The sequence below is a fragment of the Corvus kubaryi genome, unplaced genomic scaffold, assembly GCF_017639235.1.
Source record: "Corvus kubaryi isolate FWS band 111438036 unplaced genomic scaffold, C.kubaryi_AGA036_p1.0 37398, whole genome shotgun sequence".
NCBI classification, from domain to species: domain Eukaryota; kingdom Metazoa; phylum Chordata; class Aves; order Passeriformes; family Corvidae; genus Corvus; species Corvus kubaryi.
Window position 1 is genome coordinate 51,156,455 of NW_024581137.1, and position 18,573 is coordinate 51,175,027.

Consider the following 18,573-nt stretch of genomic DNA (forward strand, 5'->3'; position numbering starts at 1 on the left):
TAAATTGTAATTCCCCAAGATAAAAATGGGCAAAATGAGTATTTCAGAGGCTTGTATCACTGATCACCTTTCCCTAGTAGAAATGCCTCTTCTCCTGCAAAACAGATTTGTCGCAGCCCTGCCAACCTTCCAGACCTTTCATATCAACGGAAACTGTTTCTGCTATTGCAATAAAAGAGAAAAGTGCAATTCAGAAGGGAGGCCTCTAGTGGCACCAAAAAATATTTGGTGGATAATATACTAAGTGTGCTTTCAGTTCATAAATCAGACTAGAAAAGTTTTTTAAAGGCAAGAGCTTTGTTTCTTGTTTGGTTGTTGGTCTTTTGCTTAAAAACAACAACAAAAACCCCCCTTACCTCTGGTTCAGATTTTCCTTCTGACTTTGCCTGGCCCACTGGTGTGATTGCTTTAGCTTTCATCTCAGGCCTTCCCTGGGAGTTCACACCACCAGTGACAGGCTTGGTGGCAGACATGGTGCTGGTAATGGGTTTGACCTGAGCAGCTGGGGTGGAGTTCCGCCTGTTGTTGCTCATCTCCATGGCGTGGGATGGGGCTATTGGCAACTCACGCAAGTTGCTGTTCCTGGGAGCAGTCGACTGAAGCTGCTGATTCGAACGCTTGACAATATTCTGTGATGGGGTACTCTGAAAAGCAGAAAGGAAAAAAACTGCTGACTTCCACCACAAACCAGGCTGAAGTTGTTTTGGTTCCACGTTTTCCTGATTTAGTTAAGTTTGGGAAAACAAGCTTTGTGAAGAAGCACAATATTTTTAATGTCAGAAAAAAACCCCCCAGAAATTAGAACGCTTTAATAACCTATTTTTCTAATTAAAAGCAAAACTTCATCTCACTTAACACCATTCTGAGAAATTGGCTTCACTGTGTGATTGACTTTCCTAATCAAAGCAACTATGCTAAACTATAGTTACCTTGTCTTGAGCACTGCTACAGACTGTTGTGCTACCAAACCTACCAAGATGCAGAATATGCTGCATGGGAGGAAACTCACAAGACAGGGGAGGCACTACCTGAACCAGAAAACTGATTAGCAGTGGTACAGAGAGGCCTTCACATTGAAAGCACGTCAGAGAATTAGGCTCCCACACAATCACAGACTACCAGCAGTTGTAAAGTCTTATTAAGCAGATCTAGCCTTCATAACCCCTTCATTGCTAGTTCTTGGGAAACTGCAACATCTGCTATTGGATCCAAATCAAAAACAACACTAAAGACGAGAGGAGAAAAGATATACATGGTATTTTTCAATGTAGATTATAAAACAATCAAGGCAGAAAATGAGCAAGAAATGATGAAAGTAGAGGAAAGGGCAGGAAGGGAATAAATAGGACTGAAAAACCATGCTGGCGAGTTTTGTAATCTGCGCTTACATGCCTGCTTCCCACGCAGGACACTGATATATGTGACACTTACATGCCTTGGCTTCATTGGACCCTGTCGTGGCTGACACTGCATCCTGTTGTTATTTGGCTGCTGCTGCGTGGCTTGCATGTGAGGCCTGAACTGCGGCTGGTTCATGGGCATCAAGGGCTGCGGAGGCCCTTGGAGATGGTGATGGTGTTGCTGCTGCTGGTGATGGTGCTGCTGCTGCTGCTGGTGATGGTGCTGCTGAGGCTGAGGTTGTGGCTGAGGCTGTATTGGAGGATGCATGGGACCCTTCGCATGAAGAAAAAAAATATTTTAGTTTCAAGGTAATAAACTCCTGAAAAGCAAATCCAGCCTCCTGAATCCTTAGAACTATAAGCAGCTACGAATCAGGTTAAACAAAAATCATAGAGAGTAAAAATACAGACTAACAGAAGCAGTGTAAGGTTGTTCTACACATAAACCTGTGTAGGCAGCAGCTGAAGTGCAAACAGACAAACTCAAGGGTTCCTGCCCTCTACACTGTTTTCTAACGACGTTTATCCTGCCCCACTTCAGCGGTGCTGCAGAGCTCCGTACCCGGGCGGGCGCCGCTGCCGGCAGAGGGCACTGCCGCCCCGCAGCACCCGGGAACACGGGCCGGGCACCGACCGGGACAGGGCCGGAGAGACACCGGGAACACGGGCCGGAGAGAGACCGGGAACACGGGCCGGAGAGAGACCGGGAACACGGGCCCGGCACCGACCGGACAGGGCTGGAGAGAGACCGGGACACGGGCACAATAGTGGGACACTGCAGCAGGGAGAAGATCCATCACTCGCCAGGCACAGCAGTAAGGGCGTTACAGGGCCATACCCCTCGGACCTGCAATCCCAATGGCTCTGGCTCTGTTCCTGCCCCTGGCCCCGTACCTGCATGCTGGGCTGCGTGTGCGGGGACAGGAAGGGCTGTCCCGGCGCCTGCAGGAACTGCTGCCGCGGGGGGATGAAGGGCCGCGGGGTAGCAGAGCCCGGCTGGTTGAAGTGCAGGATCCCCACCGGGCCCTGGGGCTGCATGCTGGGCCGCACCGGCCGCTCCCGGGGATACACGGGCTGCTGTCCCTGCTGGTTAAAGGCGGGCCCGGGCGGGCTGAACGGCATCGGGCTCTGCGTAGGAACGGGATGGGCGCTGTTAAGAAGCGGGGGAGGCGGTGGCGGTGGGGGGCTTCGCTGCTCAAACAAGGGGTGACCTGGGAACCTCGGATCTGTGGGAAGGAAAGAACTGATTAAATGACAACCTCCCTGGGACACAAACACATTTCAGAAACATAGAGCTCTATTCTGTTTTGGAAAGTAACCTGAAATTAGCAGAATGCAAAACTGTATGGGATGTTTTAATTATATCAGTTACCCTCAAGGTTATGTTTATCTTGTTCCTGCCACTTGTGTATAAAAGGAATTGATCCATGAAAGACCAGCACAACTGGTACTTTGCTGGAATCAGCAATACCTTTTGGAAATTCTACTTTAATAAAATCAATGAAGGATTCCAGTGATTATAGTTTAAAGCACAGAAGAACTCATAAAACATTGACACCATCATTGTACCATGACCAGGTACATAGCACATTTTTACATATCAAATGTGTGTAAAATGTCTGTAATATGCTGTATACACACACATTACATATATGTGGTATAAACATAAACATGCACTTACTCTCTCTCTTTGGTTTGCTAGGCTTTATCACTGTAGCTAACCTTAACAGATTTCTTACATTACACACTGAGTCCAGGCGGTTTTAAGACTTACTAATGGAAACCCAAGTGTATAGAGTACTTATCCAAAATATAACAAAGTGCAACAACTTCATTGCTACAGCCACTTAGATATTAATTATTTTTGTGTCTGTATAAATATCCAGATTCATGGCAGTTACAGGTGAAGACATATAAAAAAAAGGTAAAAATCCACATAAAAAAAAGTAAAAATATACACAACAACCAGAATTTTTGGCATGTACCAGCCTGGCTACATCACATAGGATCTTCCAGCCTTCAGGTTCTTCTGAACACTTCACGTTGTGGTATATGCAGTCACAGTGCAGAGTCACTTTACAAAAGGTGGGTGTTATTTGTTAATGGGATTGAAAATGCTTACCTGCTATGAAGAAAGGATCTCTGTCCTGAGGAGGTGGAGGAGGGAGTGGTGGAGGTGGTGGGGGTGGCCCTCTCCACTGGTCCTGGATTGGCAGCCTTGGGGCTTGTGAGAAGTTGGTAGGAACTGGTCCAGGTGTATGCTGCTGGAAGTCTGGAGGGCCCTATTTAAAAAGGCAGAATTAAAATTAAGGTTACCATGCAGAAATGTATGTATTGTCTGCTATAACTTTTTTTCTTAAAAATACAATTGCTGTACGAATTATCTCCTATCACCTGTACAAACTGACAGCCCTGACTGAGTCATTCATTCACAATGGAAGATATATTAAACCCAAGTACAGTATCTTGAAATGAATTCACAACGTTTTAATAATCAGTAGCACCACAGGAATGCCATTTCTTCTCAAGCTTATTGAAATCCATGCAATTATTGACCTTCTTTCCCATTAATCCAAAAAAATCTGAATGTCTACTTTAGAAGACATTCTTGACATTTATCTTCTTAAACCATATTATTCTTCATCATCAATTTAGCACAATGCAAGCTACAGAAGTGAGCAGCTTTACTTAAAAAAAAAAAAAAGGGGGGGGGGGGAAGGACAATTTACGGCATCCAGAAAATTAAAGAAATTGTCTTTCTAAAAGAATTAAGAGGAGAGTAACATTTCTGTCTATTCACAGTTTAGCATCTGAAGCATTATAAGAAAGAGTACAAAATTTTCTTTCCTCCAGTAAGGCACTGGATTTTTTTCTTTTTTTAATGCCTTTGCATATTGCAGGAAGCAGTATATCAATACAAAAGCAGAACTCTGCAGAAGACAAATTTAATTGAGTAATTCACACTGTTGTTTTTTTCTATCAGAAGTTGACAAAACATATTGGCAACCTCATACACAGAATAAGCTTTGCTTCACATAAATCATATTCTCAACCATTTCCTTATTATATGAGTAAATCAAGTAAGCAATGAAAATAATCTGTGAACATCCTTGCTTCCCTCATTACAAGGATTAGGAAACCAGTGATGGGACCTGTTCTGTCTACATGTAATGCTCACCTTGAAGCTTAAACTTACATTGCTGAAGACAAGCTTTTCAAAACAGATTCCACACCAAAAACTCCCTGCTAGGCTGAAGTATGGTCATCAGGAAAGGGCCAAACAACTAAGCTGCAGTAGCTTATCTTTTATCTGTTGAGCTGCGCTCACCAAGGGAATTTCTCACACAGCAAAAATGGCCCTGGAAACTGGACTGTACTCACTATCAAAGCAGCACAAGACAGCTGCTTTACAGTCTTCTAGCAGCACAATATAACTGGGATTGGCAAGGCCCAAGTAAGTAGATGAGAGGCACCAAGGATCAGATCCATTATTAAATCTGTGGCCTTCCTGAGAACACCTGAACAGGGATATGTGAGATACTAAGACCTCTTATTTGGGAGCAAGACTGTGACTACTTAGTTTATGTCATTATACAGCCATCAACTATAAATACATTATCTTTCCTAGAGATTAAAGGGTCTATATCCCCTTGCCAGTGCTTCCAGCCAGCCAGTCTCCTGTGGGTATTTCATTTAGTGAAGAGACATTACATTACACTCAAGCATGACAGTCCTCATAACATACAGTTTGTAGGAGGAGCTGCTACACTTCTGCAAGTGAACAGTTACAACACACAATACTCCTGCCACCTTGGAAGCGAGTACTGCCTTTGAATTTCACACACTGTCTGCAGACAACAGAGTTAGAGCAAGAGGGAGCTGTTTGGGATGGAAAAAGTGACATTTATTTGTTCCATGGAAACCTTTTCAGGCTTAGCTCAACAAGGATGTTCACTGCATTGCTCTTCCCTCATGTTCAGCAGGACAGCACTGGCTGCCTGCCAAAAGAGCAACTGAATACAAGCCTTGAGGATCCTGACCCTTCACTCCCAAACACATCTCTAGCACCAGTGCACATAGGAGCTGCCAGAGGTACTTTCAAACTAAGGCTAAATGCATTCCCTCATCTTGGAAGCCTTGGTGATAAAAGCCTGTTTCTCAAAAGTACTGCTCTTACAGCAATCCCAGGGAATACACAGCCCTTCCACATGCTACACATCCTCGAGGGAGGCACCCAGAAAACCAACTCATTTTTAGCTATTTAGTTATTAGTTTATCACTGGACAATGCATAAGGTCATTGCAACAGTTCAACAGGGCAGTTGCACACAAGATGGTTTGAATCTTGCATCTGATTTACAGCATGTAGTCACACATCTTGCATCTCAGGACAGAACATGGTCTTGACAGACAACCTTTTTTCCCCATTTTCAGAGAGCTTGACTTGGAAGCTCTCAAATTCCTCATATTTTACCCTAGACAAATGCCTGTACATATCTTGGTCATTTGTAAAATAGCCAGAAAAAAAAAAAAATTACGTGGAAACTTACTGAAACCTGGGCTAATAAATCTTAAGTGTCGCATATCTGCCAGCCGAGCTGAAGAACTGGCAGCAGCAATGATCTGTCTGGGCTTGGTTCCAAGCACCAAATGGCACTGCAGTGATCACAGTCTCCTCTACCTGCTTTTTCCAAACTCCATGTATTCTGTGCTGGTTAAGGTAACAGATCCTTAATCAGTCTCTCCCCTCACTCCCAAAGTTCAGTTTTAGTGCTAGGCTGGAAGGTAACAGGCTTAGGCTACAAAATAAGCAGCCAACTCTGTTTCTCCAACCACATTTGTAACCTGGTCTCAAGCATCCTCCTCAATATTAATTCCTTGCCAAATTTGCCTTACTGTCTTCCTGGTCCTGCTCACTCTTCAGATACATCCTCTCATCCCCCATCATGTCTTTCACTCTGCCACTTTCACTCCTAATCCCGGCATGGATCCAGCTTCCCAGCTTCCAGACTGCAAACTGGTGAGCTCGTGTTGTGGCAGCTGGTGAAGAGCTCCTATGTGCCCCACTCAGCCCCTGATTCCTTGCCTGTACACTTACACCAGGCCATTTCCCCTCTTTTTCCTGCCAGGGAAGCAGCAGGAATTTGTATTTTAAATAAACAATTCTTTGTACCAGCCTTCCCTCTCCTGCCAACCTGTACCCTCATTACTATGCCCAGATCCATCTCCTCCTAAGGCAGCCCTGAATTGCAAATGCATGGCAAGTCCTGTTGATTTTCACACAGCTCTTATGTACTGAAACATCCTCAGTGCAGCCAAACTCAAGTTTCTTCCTTGGAAACTGAGCAATAATAAAACATTTCTAAATAACTTCACTTGGGCACAACAGTATTTTTCCACCGTTTCAGTCTTGGAATGAAAGTATTTGGAAAATTTCAACCAAAAGGATTTAAAATGAGGCCAGCAACCAGCACATCTTGGTTTAGGCCACTGAAGTCTGTTAGTATTACACACACTGAGCACAGATTTGTATTTCCCATCATAAGGAAACAAACTTTTATGAAATAAGCTTTAGGTGAATTTTAGAACTGAGCAGTACATAGTCATTTTAGGTCTAAGAAAGGTCACACTTTCTAAAATATGATATTACAGTTCATTTACAAAAAAATTACACAAACTGTTAACCAGCAAGACATTTTACTGTTAAAAATAGTAGCAATGCTGATTTCAAGCTCCCTGTGATCTTCAGTACCAAAGGTGTCCATCCATCTTAAAAAACAAACATTTACTGCCCTCTAAATACCTGCACTGATTTAACACAAAGTAACAGGTATCCAACTGTTATCCAAAAACTGGTGTCAAAAAAATCCAACAAATGCTCACTAAGATACATTAAGAATTTTTTTCTCTAGTTTTATTAGTAGTATATTTCACATAAGTACATGACACAACACAAGTTTGGGTCAAAATAACTCCAAGAAAAAGCAAGAATGAAATACCTGAAGTTTGGAACTCTTCCGATTGGCCTCTCTTTTTTCCATCCCTAGCAGTTAAGAATTCTGGGGTTTTTTTCCAGTTTTTAAGTAAGAGTCCAGATTTGCTAACAAATACCTACTTATCTGATTGCTGAGCAGACTTTAACTTTATGTACATGACATTTTGAAAAACTACTAAATTATGACTGATCACATTTCTTGGCTGATAACCAAAGGCCAATCATGCAAAATTAATTGCAAAGACACTTGTTATTTGCTGAAAAACGAATTACCAATGTTTGCTTCTAAAAAAAAAAAAAAAAAAAAAAAAAAATTAGTTTTATTCTCTTCCTTCTTACAGTCATGACAGACTGACCTCCACTTCTCCCCTAAACCAGCTTTGCTCCTATGTCCCTAAAGATAAAAATACTGCCCTAAATAACAGTAAAACAGGGAGGGGGAAGCATGTATTTTCATATCTTACATTATTGAGATTTTTCTTCTGAAAAAGCTTCCAGGATAATTCCAATAGGAATTCAATTGTGTGGTTGATTCATATCACACACTACCATGTGAAACTAAAACTTTAATGTTCAACTAGAGCTACTACTTACAGACACACATGAACTCTTTTAAAAAAAGAAAATATGTAAACTATGATGGCTATTTTTCTAAGTTATGAGGTGTTTGTCTATTATTCTCAAATGACATTACTTTTTTTCCCAATTCAATAGAAATACAGTAATACTACCACTTCAACTTTTACTTATGCCAAATTCTAATTGTCCTAAAACCAGTACAAAGTAATGTAACACCTCTCCATTGCTTAAAGCTTTTGAGGGTGGGCTTGGCTTTTTGGTGGTTTTTTTTATGCTTAACAGTAGTTAAACTATAATTTTAGAAGTGGATTATTTTACCATTAACGTTAAATTCTACACTCAGCAAGTATTTGTTGCTAATAACCCCCAACTGCCCTCTGGTATTTGGTAGGAAAGACCACTCAGAGCTATTTAACTTCAAAAATTAATGAAGAGCAGGTGCAAAAGCCAGGTTTCATAATGGTCTATTTTTGATAAAATAAGCATACTGTAACATAGATGCATAATAAATCTTTATGTGCACAGTAGTTACTCCCATTTTTCATGGTTTCACTATCCAGACAGTTTCAAATTACACCCAACTATTCAGTACACACATCAGCTAAGACTCCCTGCAAAAAAACATTTTAACTATTGCTTCACCATTATTAAATCTTTCAGGAAACCTCCCTACTCAGTGTTCAAAACCACCTATTTTCAAGCTAACAGGTTTCAACCTAAGAAAAGAAAATTGCAAATTCACATGATCAGCCACTGGTCCAAGGTTCTGCATCTCAGCCCAACACTGGGGCCAACTCTGACACTGGGGGAAAGGACAAAATATTTATGTGCCTTCCCAGTGAGATCCCACAAGGTTGGTTCACATTCATACAGAAATGGTTACCATGACAGCTACCAAATGTCTGTAAGAACAACCCAGCAGAGGTCTGTATTTTTTCCTGTTTGTAAGGAATGCTCTGGACTCTGTAACTTAACTTATCCTCATGCAATTTTATTTCAAAAATTCAAAAAGGGAAAAAAAAGTTGGTGCGTAAGAATGCAAGAACTGAGGTCTAGAAGGAAATTACATTGGAAATAGGATTCTGTGTAGATTTCTAAAGAGAACACAATCACAGACATTTTAGAAATACTTCAAAGGAGAAGACAACAGAACAGTGAAGTGCTACTGACAGGTATTTTGTCTTAAATCTTTAATTTTGTGAAGTTTACTCTTACCAAAAGAATGTACCCACTCTTCCTCCCAGACACACCATAACTTACTGCACTCCAGACTGACATTTTTATACAATTCTGAATAACTGCAGGTCGTACAATTTCCCCTTTTACTAATTTCAATTACTCAATATAGTTAAGGCATAACTTACACCTTATCAATCACTTTTGGAAAAAAAAAGGCAAGGCAAACTTGTGTCTACAATTCATTAGAGTTGTGAATAGCTCATTGAACATGACTTTCACACACACAGGCAATCCCACCTTCTGAAAGAACATGAGATAAGGTTACTTTAATCCTTTCAAAGAACTGCACTATTTTGCCTTCCTTTTATCCCTTTAAATATCCTTCCTAGTTAAGAAATTAACATTTTCTCTCATACAATTCTTACACAAATTGTGCTTTTACTTTTCTGCATCTCTTGTTAATTACATGATGTTATCTGCAATAATCTATTCATGAAGCACAGATAACTTTGGTTACCAATAAAAGGGAAAACTTAGCATAAATTGCTTAGCACAAAGTTAATCTTATAAAGCAAGGAATAAAGAGGATCTAACAGCTATTATATGATTTATCAACTTCTCTAAAAGGGTCACTCCACTTTTTTTCATGAGACTAATTAAATACCTTAACAATGTCATTGAAACTTCATGAATCTTTCAATAAAATACACCCTGCCTGCACAACATGTTTTCATTTATTAATCTCACTTAAAATGCAAAGAGCTAGGAGAACCCTATTGACAGTTAAGCAGGGCCATTCAGTTAATTCTTCTTATATGGTTTAAATGCAAAGAATAATGACCACTATAACCTATGACAATTAAAACTATAGCCATCTGTCACAAGATGTTAATCCTCTTATTTCAGCAGCCCCCAGACTTTTCAAAAAGCCTTCCTAAACTGCCTACTTTCTGTGCAAGGAACTGACTTTTCATCCTCTTGTGTAGGAAACACCACTCATATATCTTGGATATGGTTCAAAAATTTTCAAGTAGAAATATGTATCTATATGTTCCACAAAACACAGGTCTTCAAGTTTCACAGTACTTTGTTTTAGTCTGCATAGCACACAAAAAGGAATGACTCCTGGAAATTTTTTATCATAAATTTAATTTTAATATTTTTTAAATACAGTTTCAATGATTCAGTATTGTTCCTCTGATGCCTATCACGTAAGTCCATCATGGTGATCTAAAACCTAGCAAGCACCACGGCTTTTCCAAAAGATTTACGATAAGATCACCTAATATAAAAGACACACCTTGAATTCATGCCAATCACAGACAAAAAAGTTCAGAGTCCCCATAGAAGTCCAGACAACAGTTTTATGTTACCCACATGTGAATCTTTTTAAAGTTTCTTTTTTAAAGTTTCTGGAATTTTTTTCTGAGGGGAAAATGTATAAAGGTAGCCAAGCACTGGTTCAAGCACATGGACTGCACAGATCCTGGCACTACAGGCAGACTGAGTCAGAGAGAATGGGCTGGTATTTTCAACTAAGCTGGAAGCAATTTTTAATATTATAATGTACCACGCAACTTGGACAAGCTCCTCTGACACTACTCAACTCCAAGAGATAGAGTGTTGAGAGGCTTAGGCAGAAGTCCAGGTCATCTGTAAGAGAAGTCACCAATGCCCTATTTCACTGTTTAGGGTCTCAGAATTCAGCCAACATGGAAAACCAGTACAAGCAGGAGAGAAAGGCATGGAATCCCCTGTTATTTAAGCCAATTTATGATCAAATAGCTAAAATAAGTAACACAGGCAATACAGACAGAGATGGGTAATCCAAGCATACTGACAACCCCTAGTGGTGCAGGAGATAAAACCTTTTAGTATACAATAGTTCTAATTTTTAGCTTTAATCAAGTTTCATCCAGTTTCAGGACACCCCCGCAATACATCCAGCAGGAACTGATTCATGTTGCAAATGGAGACAAAAATACTCCCAATTTCAATGTGTTTCTAAGAGAAGAAACAAAGCAGAAGCGCCCACAAGCAACCACTTCTCCACAGGAGAACTTCTGCTTTAGAGAGTCCTTAATGAAATACAGACATAGAAAATGTATTGGTAACTAAATCCCAGCTCTAGATTTAAATTCCTAATTTAAAGTGCTGATGTGCAAAACAACCACACTCCCATCCATCTATTCTGTATGGATGAAGGAAGAGTGTTTCCAGCAGAGACAGGCCATAATGAGAAACAGTGTGACAGACAAGCTGTTGCAGCCTGCACAGACTGAAGGAAGAGTAAACCCAAACCTCTCAAACCACAAACCTAAGGAATTTTTTAAACACTAAATTCTTAAACTAATGCATCTGGAAGATTCAGTTTCGCTTAAGTTTGCAATCCTCTGCAGGAGTGGGGTATAGAAGAGTGCATGATAATTTTTGTTTGGTGGCCTCTATCTTCATAAGATTAAGTACAATGCAAATAGAAATTGGAGAAAGAGTGTAAGGGACGTAAGTGTCATGTAAAACAATGACCTCTCCCTTAAGAGATAAGGATTTGATAATCATTTATTAAAGGACAGTAAAATCCTTCTCCATATTTTCTGGGTTGAAAGCTAACAGTTTTCTGGATGCGTAAAAAATTAAGGACCCAGAAACACTGGACCCCTCCTGCTCTCAGGATCAATAGGATAAGATCTAACAAAATTTACACCTTTCCCTTGGACTTCCCAGAGACTACTCCTTGGAAGTATTATCACAGTGTTTATGTGTATCTTGGTGGCCTACAAGTCAGAGAACTTCAATGCAACCTGAGGATGATGTTCCTCCCTTTAACAAAAAATGCTCAGGTTGTTACAAAAAAAGCCAAGAAGCAGCCAGATTTACAGAAGACAAAAATCAGAATTGCTGCTGACATGGACTTTGAAAATGACCTGATTATTTAGTAATCAATTTACCTGATTCACAACTTTTAATTCTGTAAGGAAATCTCATTTTTGAGGTGTTCTGCACATCTCTGACCTTACAAACACATTGGTGTGAGAACTTTATATACTCAAGAGTTCCCAATATGCCTGCAGGTACTATTCATGTGTTGGGTAAGACGGCCTGAATGCTTTTTATTCATTTTTGGGTATCCTACAGTCAACCAATAATATCTCTCTGAATTGCCTCATTTTTTTGTGAACAGTAGTGACTTACTGTTTTATAATAAAACGGAGCTTTTCCCCTTTCACATTCTAAAGAATTAGCAAGAACTGAAGGCACAGAAGGTGAACAAATACCAGTTTATAGATTTACTTTTTTTTGTATTGTGATGACACAAATGTACTGAGTTATCTTTTAAAAGGACATTTTCTCATCTCAGTGAAATAGCCTAAGATCACTATACTATCACCTAATACTCTCTGGTATTATAATAGATACATTTTAGTTCTCTATTCCGTGTTTAAGCTCCAGACTACTCTTACGGCATTGTACTCAGCAGACTGTATATTTTAATTGGATTTCTTTACAAGTCTTGATTTCTGCAAAGTAACTCTTTAACAGTACTTAATTAATGGCAAAATAGCATATGCATAATACTTTTACCTCTTTGCCTTGATAAAAATCTGTGCTTTGCTTACAATGCATTAAAAGCTTCACATTGCATTTATACAAATAACAAAGTACAACCTATATATCTAGATAAACAAAAACTTTTTTACTCTGAGGATGCCTGTGCACTTGCACCATCCTTGGAGATATTCAAAAGCCATCCACGTGTGTTCCTGGGCAACTGGCTTCAGTTGGCCCTGCTTGAACAGAGAGATGGACCAGGTGACCTCCAGAGGTCAACCTCAGCCTCCGTGATTCTGTGTTTAGCAGGAAGTAAAGATGAGACTGAAGAAAATCTAGCATTATTAACACAGGAAAAAATAAAATCTATAACTGTTTTTGCCTGGCTGTGCTAAACACCAATCACCTAACACAAGAATAAATGACAGTAACTATAAAATATAAATGCACAAGTTTGCTGCTCTATTTTACTGTCTACAGAGCACGTGCACGCTGGAGCCAGCATGACAAGTTAAAGGGTTACTGCATTTAGAAACCAGCTATTTCTCTCTTATTTAATAGCTGTTACCATCATGTTTAGCTGCTGCTGCTCCTCCTGCAGATGGGAATTCATTGATATGATTAAATTTGATGGTATGATAATGTATGGTAATCGTGATTAATCAGAAGCCCACTAGCAAATGGAGAATGTTGCGTATTATGTCACCTGCATTTTAAACTGCATTCCCTCTATGGCAGCCTGACAATACTTGACAGCTGGAGGGATCTCATGCTGCACTTGCTTGCTACTACTTACAGATCTGATAACAGAAAGAGCCCATCATTCCTTCACTATCTTAAGTGCTGTAATTACAGAGCTTTGCAGTCAAGTTGTGAAAACAGTACCTGTTAAAAACCAAAGCCTTTTGCCAGCTGCTGAACAAGCTCTGTCTCACATCTGCAAGGGCTATAATCTGAAAGAAATGTAATTTGATGCAGCAGTCTCATTCAAACATGATTTGCATGAAATGCTGTGCAAAGCACTGTCCAAGAAATGTCAATCAACACCACCTGATACCATGTATCCTGTTAAATGAAAACAAAATGCTTTCTACACTACCTGTGATCTGCCACTACTACACAGCGATAGAGTGAAAATTTCATTTACTGTTACTCATTATAGTGAAGCCATAGCTAAAGCAGAATAATTGTGAGGAAGTAAGAGAATCATTTTCACATCGGCTTTTTATTCCCATTAACAGTTTGTCTCCTACATACGTACCGTTGCAAACACACATGAGTTACTAAATATCAGTTTAAAATGACTGACTGTGGTCAGATGCAGGGATATTTATATAATTAGTCTATACTGTGAGTACTGCAGAATATGAGACCACATTAATAACAATTGCTACAAAACCCTTACTCACATGTAGCAACTCATGACTGAATTTGAAACAACTGGGAAAAAATCTAGTCCCTATTCACATTTCCCACAACACACGGCAAACACTATTGCAAGGAGTTTTGTTTTCAAAGCACTGCAAATTTCTGCCTCTACATCCTGTAAGAGGTGGTGCAGCCACAGACCCAGGCCCACTGTAATACCATTAAGCCAACCAGTGTTTGGTTAAATGGTGGTGGGGTGATCCATGTCAGTCCAAGAATCACCCAGGAAAAAATAAGTAAGCTGTATTCTAATGTACCTTTTAGAATTAATTTGTATAGCACTAATATGCTGCTTTCTTAAAAGAAATGTTTCAAGTAAGTGACCATAAAGGACAGCAACTTCTGTTTTGAGCAATGATTGGTCCCTTGTTTAAAAACCTCTCACAGATGAAATCATAAAGAAGTATTTAAAAACAGTGTCTGGAACACAAACAACACTTGAAAGCTCAGAATTCAAACTATTGTTTCCAGAAGTGTTGGAAAAAATGAATCAAAGCTAATCAACTGCCTCTCACAGCATCCATTTGAGACACCACCTAATGTGCTGGAGATCAAGTGGCAGCATGCTGAATGAGAATATAAAGTTTACTAAAGTTTTTGAGGTTTAAAGGAAAAAAATGTATGCTCAGAGATAAAGATTATTCTAAAAAGAAGTTCCAAAAACAAATCATGTCAAAACTCCCTGGGAATCAAAAAGACATACAACATATGCTATTCACAAGGGCCTGAGGTAAGTCACCCTAATAAAGTCTTAAAAATACTGAATAAAACATAATTTATGTTTTACAATTCAACTTTTTCAGACATGAATCCAACAGTTATCTGAAACACACCCACCCAGGGCACTAAGGTGTCCTATCAAAAGGAAAAAGCTTTGTGCATTAAAAAATAACAAAGCCTTCCTGGCACAAATTAGGTAGACACTGGTGCCACTGTATCTTGTGCTTGGTGCCACTTCAGAGCATTCCCTCCGCTCTGAATCTCAAGTTGACCAAAGCTGACCAAACGTGTCAGTGGGCTGGACACCTGCCCAGCTCACACCACATCCAGGGTAACAGGTTAAGAACAACAGCTAAATGAGAATTTATCCCAACTTCCTGAAAGTTTTCCTGGCAAAAGGCATACAAGCTCCATTAACAGGCTCTGCATCCTCTGCAGCAGCAGTTTCAGAGGAGGGTCCGGGTCATGGACAGAGGGGGAGCAGCCTCAGACCTGAAGAATCCCTTTCTACCTTCAGCAGGGTGAGGCAGGTTCTTCCCAGCTTCCTTTTCTCCACAAACCTGGATACTAGGGATAACTCACAATTTCTGGCTGAAGAACACTGACACCTTCCCTCTGCCACGTTCCATCCTGAAGCGGGCATGACAACACTCCTTTCATTTTCGTATGTCCGTAAAATATTGCATGTGTGTGTCACATGGTATTGCTTCAGTGTTCATGAAGTTAATAAATGATGTTTGAAGCCAAAAGCCTCTATAAATTTTTCTTCAGGCAAACACTGAAATATTTCAGACATGGAATAAAAAAACCTGGACCATCAGCTTAACTCCCAGCTTCATACTCAACTAATGCCCTGGCCTCCGTAAGAGTCAGTTAGCAGCAGCCTTCATATAAAGCATTTAGAAATACCTCTCCCATTTAAACTCTTCTTCCCTTGTTTTACCCCATCTTTCTTCACAGAACACAGGAATTGAAAGAGAAATTAGCCCAGATAACAAACACAGGATGAAGGACAGGAATCACAGTGGTCCCTCTTGTGTAACATAAAACCCTCCAGCTCTGTCCCTGCACTGGGGCATCCACAAGAATTAGTAAATCATTCAGAAAACACATGAAAATTTCAGAAGATCCATATGACCAGTCTGTGAATAAAGTCTTCTGCGACTTTCTTTTTAATGGATCAGTCCCCAAAGTAGAATGTGAAATACCAACTGTGACACTGGGACAGGAACTCGGGAAAAGGCCTCTTAACCACATTAAAGCAAAGGCAGATGATAAAGCCAGACCTACAGGACTCTGCCAAAGAGGCTATTTAATCTATTCTTCAAACTGTTTAAAGAAAACATGCACCTGGCACTTGCACAGTTCCAAGTTAATTCAAACCATGCTTGAAGACTGGATTACTATAAACTACAGTCACGAGTACTGTGCAATTCAGGCAAGCAGAATTCACATCCTTAACTCCCATATCCCACAAGTTCACCATGTTTCTCAGCTGTGACACACCTCAGATCCATCATTTATTCAGTCCTTGTCAGCTGCATATAGCTCTCAAACATCATTCACACCAAGTCACGTCAAACACTTGGAGAGTAACAGATAAGACAACTTGATTGCTTGATTCAAGATTACTCTAAGTGTTAAAATAACTATGTAGGCAACACAGATTCATTCCCTTGCATCTTTTCCAGTATTCCATCTCTAAACATTCCAGAAGTTAAGTTTTAAGAAAGAAATAACTGAACAATGAGCTCTACCCTGAAATACTAAAACTGAGAATCAAGTTTAAGGGAATTTTATCAGTCCCCACTGTAAGCAGGTTCAGTCCTGATCAACACTAGCCTGACATAGCACTACATTATTTCCTATAATTTAGGTCTCATGCCATACGTTAGCATGTTCATTACAACTTTGTTCAACCCTTCAATTACATCCTTCTGCAGAAGGTTGTAAGAATTAACCATTACATGGTTACAAGTCATTTCATCTGCCCTAAATTAGCAACACCTGGTTTCCAATAGATTTATGACTGGCAATTGACTAGCTCTGATTGAAGTTCTTCCCGTATTTGGAGCACACAGGCTCTCTGCACTGAGAGGTTTCTCTCCTAGGTAAGACAGGAACTCAGAGAAATTTTGTTTCAGTTATGGCACTGGTCACTTCTGGTCTCTTCTTGCAAGAATTTCATTACTTTTCATGTTTCCACCTCTGCCACATTCAATCAAAAGAAACCACCCAGTTCAAAGTTCAAGGGGAAAGCAGACTGCAAATATTTAATTCTAACCCCACCATCTTTTAGAAGCAAAGCAATCAGAAAAATCAGTTAACTATTATCCTTTGATTATGCAATCCTAAAAAAAAGAGCAAATTCAAGTTATTACATATCCAGAGATTCTTTATACAATGAAGAAAAGGCTGAATGAACTGTAATCTGGAATAAGTCTTTGATCTTTTTCAAGTGGCTTGTCAAAATTGTCTAACCACTGCTGCATTGCTTTAAGTCAACATTTATACATAAACAAGTGAATTATAATGGCACAAAGGCATCTGACATGTAACAGCAAAAAAGGTAGTTCTGAAGATAAAACGTTAGAGTCAGAAAGTAAATTTGTCTTCAGCTCAAGAGCTAACATACTACATTTAATAAAACAAACATGAGATATGTACACAGTGACACTTAATTCCTAATCCTAATATGACTGATAACCTATGCAAAATTTATAAAGTACTTCATAAGGGAAGTCCACTTTATAACTCAGTAAGCCATGGAAAGATGAAGCCCCTTTCTCAGAGTCATGCAGCACGTTACTGCTGAAGTAGAAAAAAAACCAGTCAGGGCAACCAAATAACACTGCCAGATCCTCTTAGTTAAGTCAACCCTCCTCCTCCTTATGAAAATTTAATTACACTGACTCTTTTCTGGTGCACTGCTTATATAAATAAAAAGGCAGCAAGTAGTCAAGTTTTTCCTGCAGGCTAAAGGAGCAAGAGTCCTACCAAAAAGTGTTCTATTTACTTTATTCCCTTTTAAAAACTGTTGCATATAGATTAGTTAGGTTTGCAGTACTTCTCAACTTGCAACCTCAAAAGTGAACAGAATTAAAATCTAATTTCACAGTCAATTTTGAAAAAAATAATTTCCAATTTTTCTACACTGATGTAAACACACTTCAAAGATGCCAATTACAATGCCTTCACAGGTATTCCTTATCGTCCAATTTCTTTTCCATCCCAAATTGTGTTTACTGGCAAATCAACTTAGTGTCAAAGAATAACAAATGCAAGACACTGGTTTTCATAAAAAATAGCAATTAAAATTACTTTCAAAATATAAATAAGGTCTCCCCATAATACTAAAGGCTGTTGAAGAAAACTATTTTCTCTGAAAACCACAATACTTTTAATAAAAAAATAGCTCAAAAAATATTTTAAGATAAAATATAACACAAATTTACTTAATGAAACTGTGGGTTTACTGCTTAACCTTTTAAGACTTCACAGAAGAAAGCAGAAATGTAAAGACTGTTTCTTTGCAAAATACAGACATCACGATTCCTCAGCTACATGTTCTGTATGAAAAATAGTCTGCATTAAAAACAACCAGCTCTGCACTGGGCAATCAAAAGTCACAGCAGGTTTCTGAAATCTGTTTCTTTCCAACACATCTGATCTCTATGCCAGTAATTTACTATGTGATACTACACAGATGTTTAGACACCTATTT

The 18,573-nt window shown here is 39.4% G+C and overlaps 1 protein-coding gene across 5 annotated transcripts in view; it reads right to left on the reverse strand.

Moving 5' to 3' along the window:
- The window catches only part of RBM33 (RNA binding motif protein 33), a 94,865-nt gene that overhangs the window by 41,313 nt on the left and 34,979 nt on the right, over positions 1-18,573 (reverse strand). For all 5 annotated transcript variants that reach the window (XM_042044395.1, XM_042044396.1, XM_042044394.1 and 2 more), the window contains exons 11-14: positions 3,523-3,682; positions 2,295-2,626; positions 1,432-1,674; positions 357-644 (exon numbers count right to left, since the gene is read on the reverse strand). In XM_042044395.1, the coding sequence (XP_041900329.1) occupies positions 357-644; positions 1,432-1,674; positions 2,295-2,626; positions 3,523-3,682 (1,023 nt within the window). The remainder of the gene's footprint in view (positions 1-356; positions 645-1,431; positions 1,675-2,294; positions 2,627-3,522; positions 3,683-18,573) is intronic.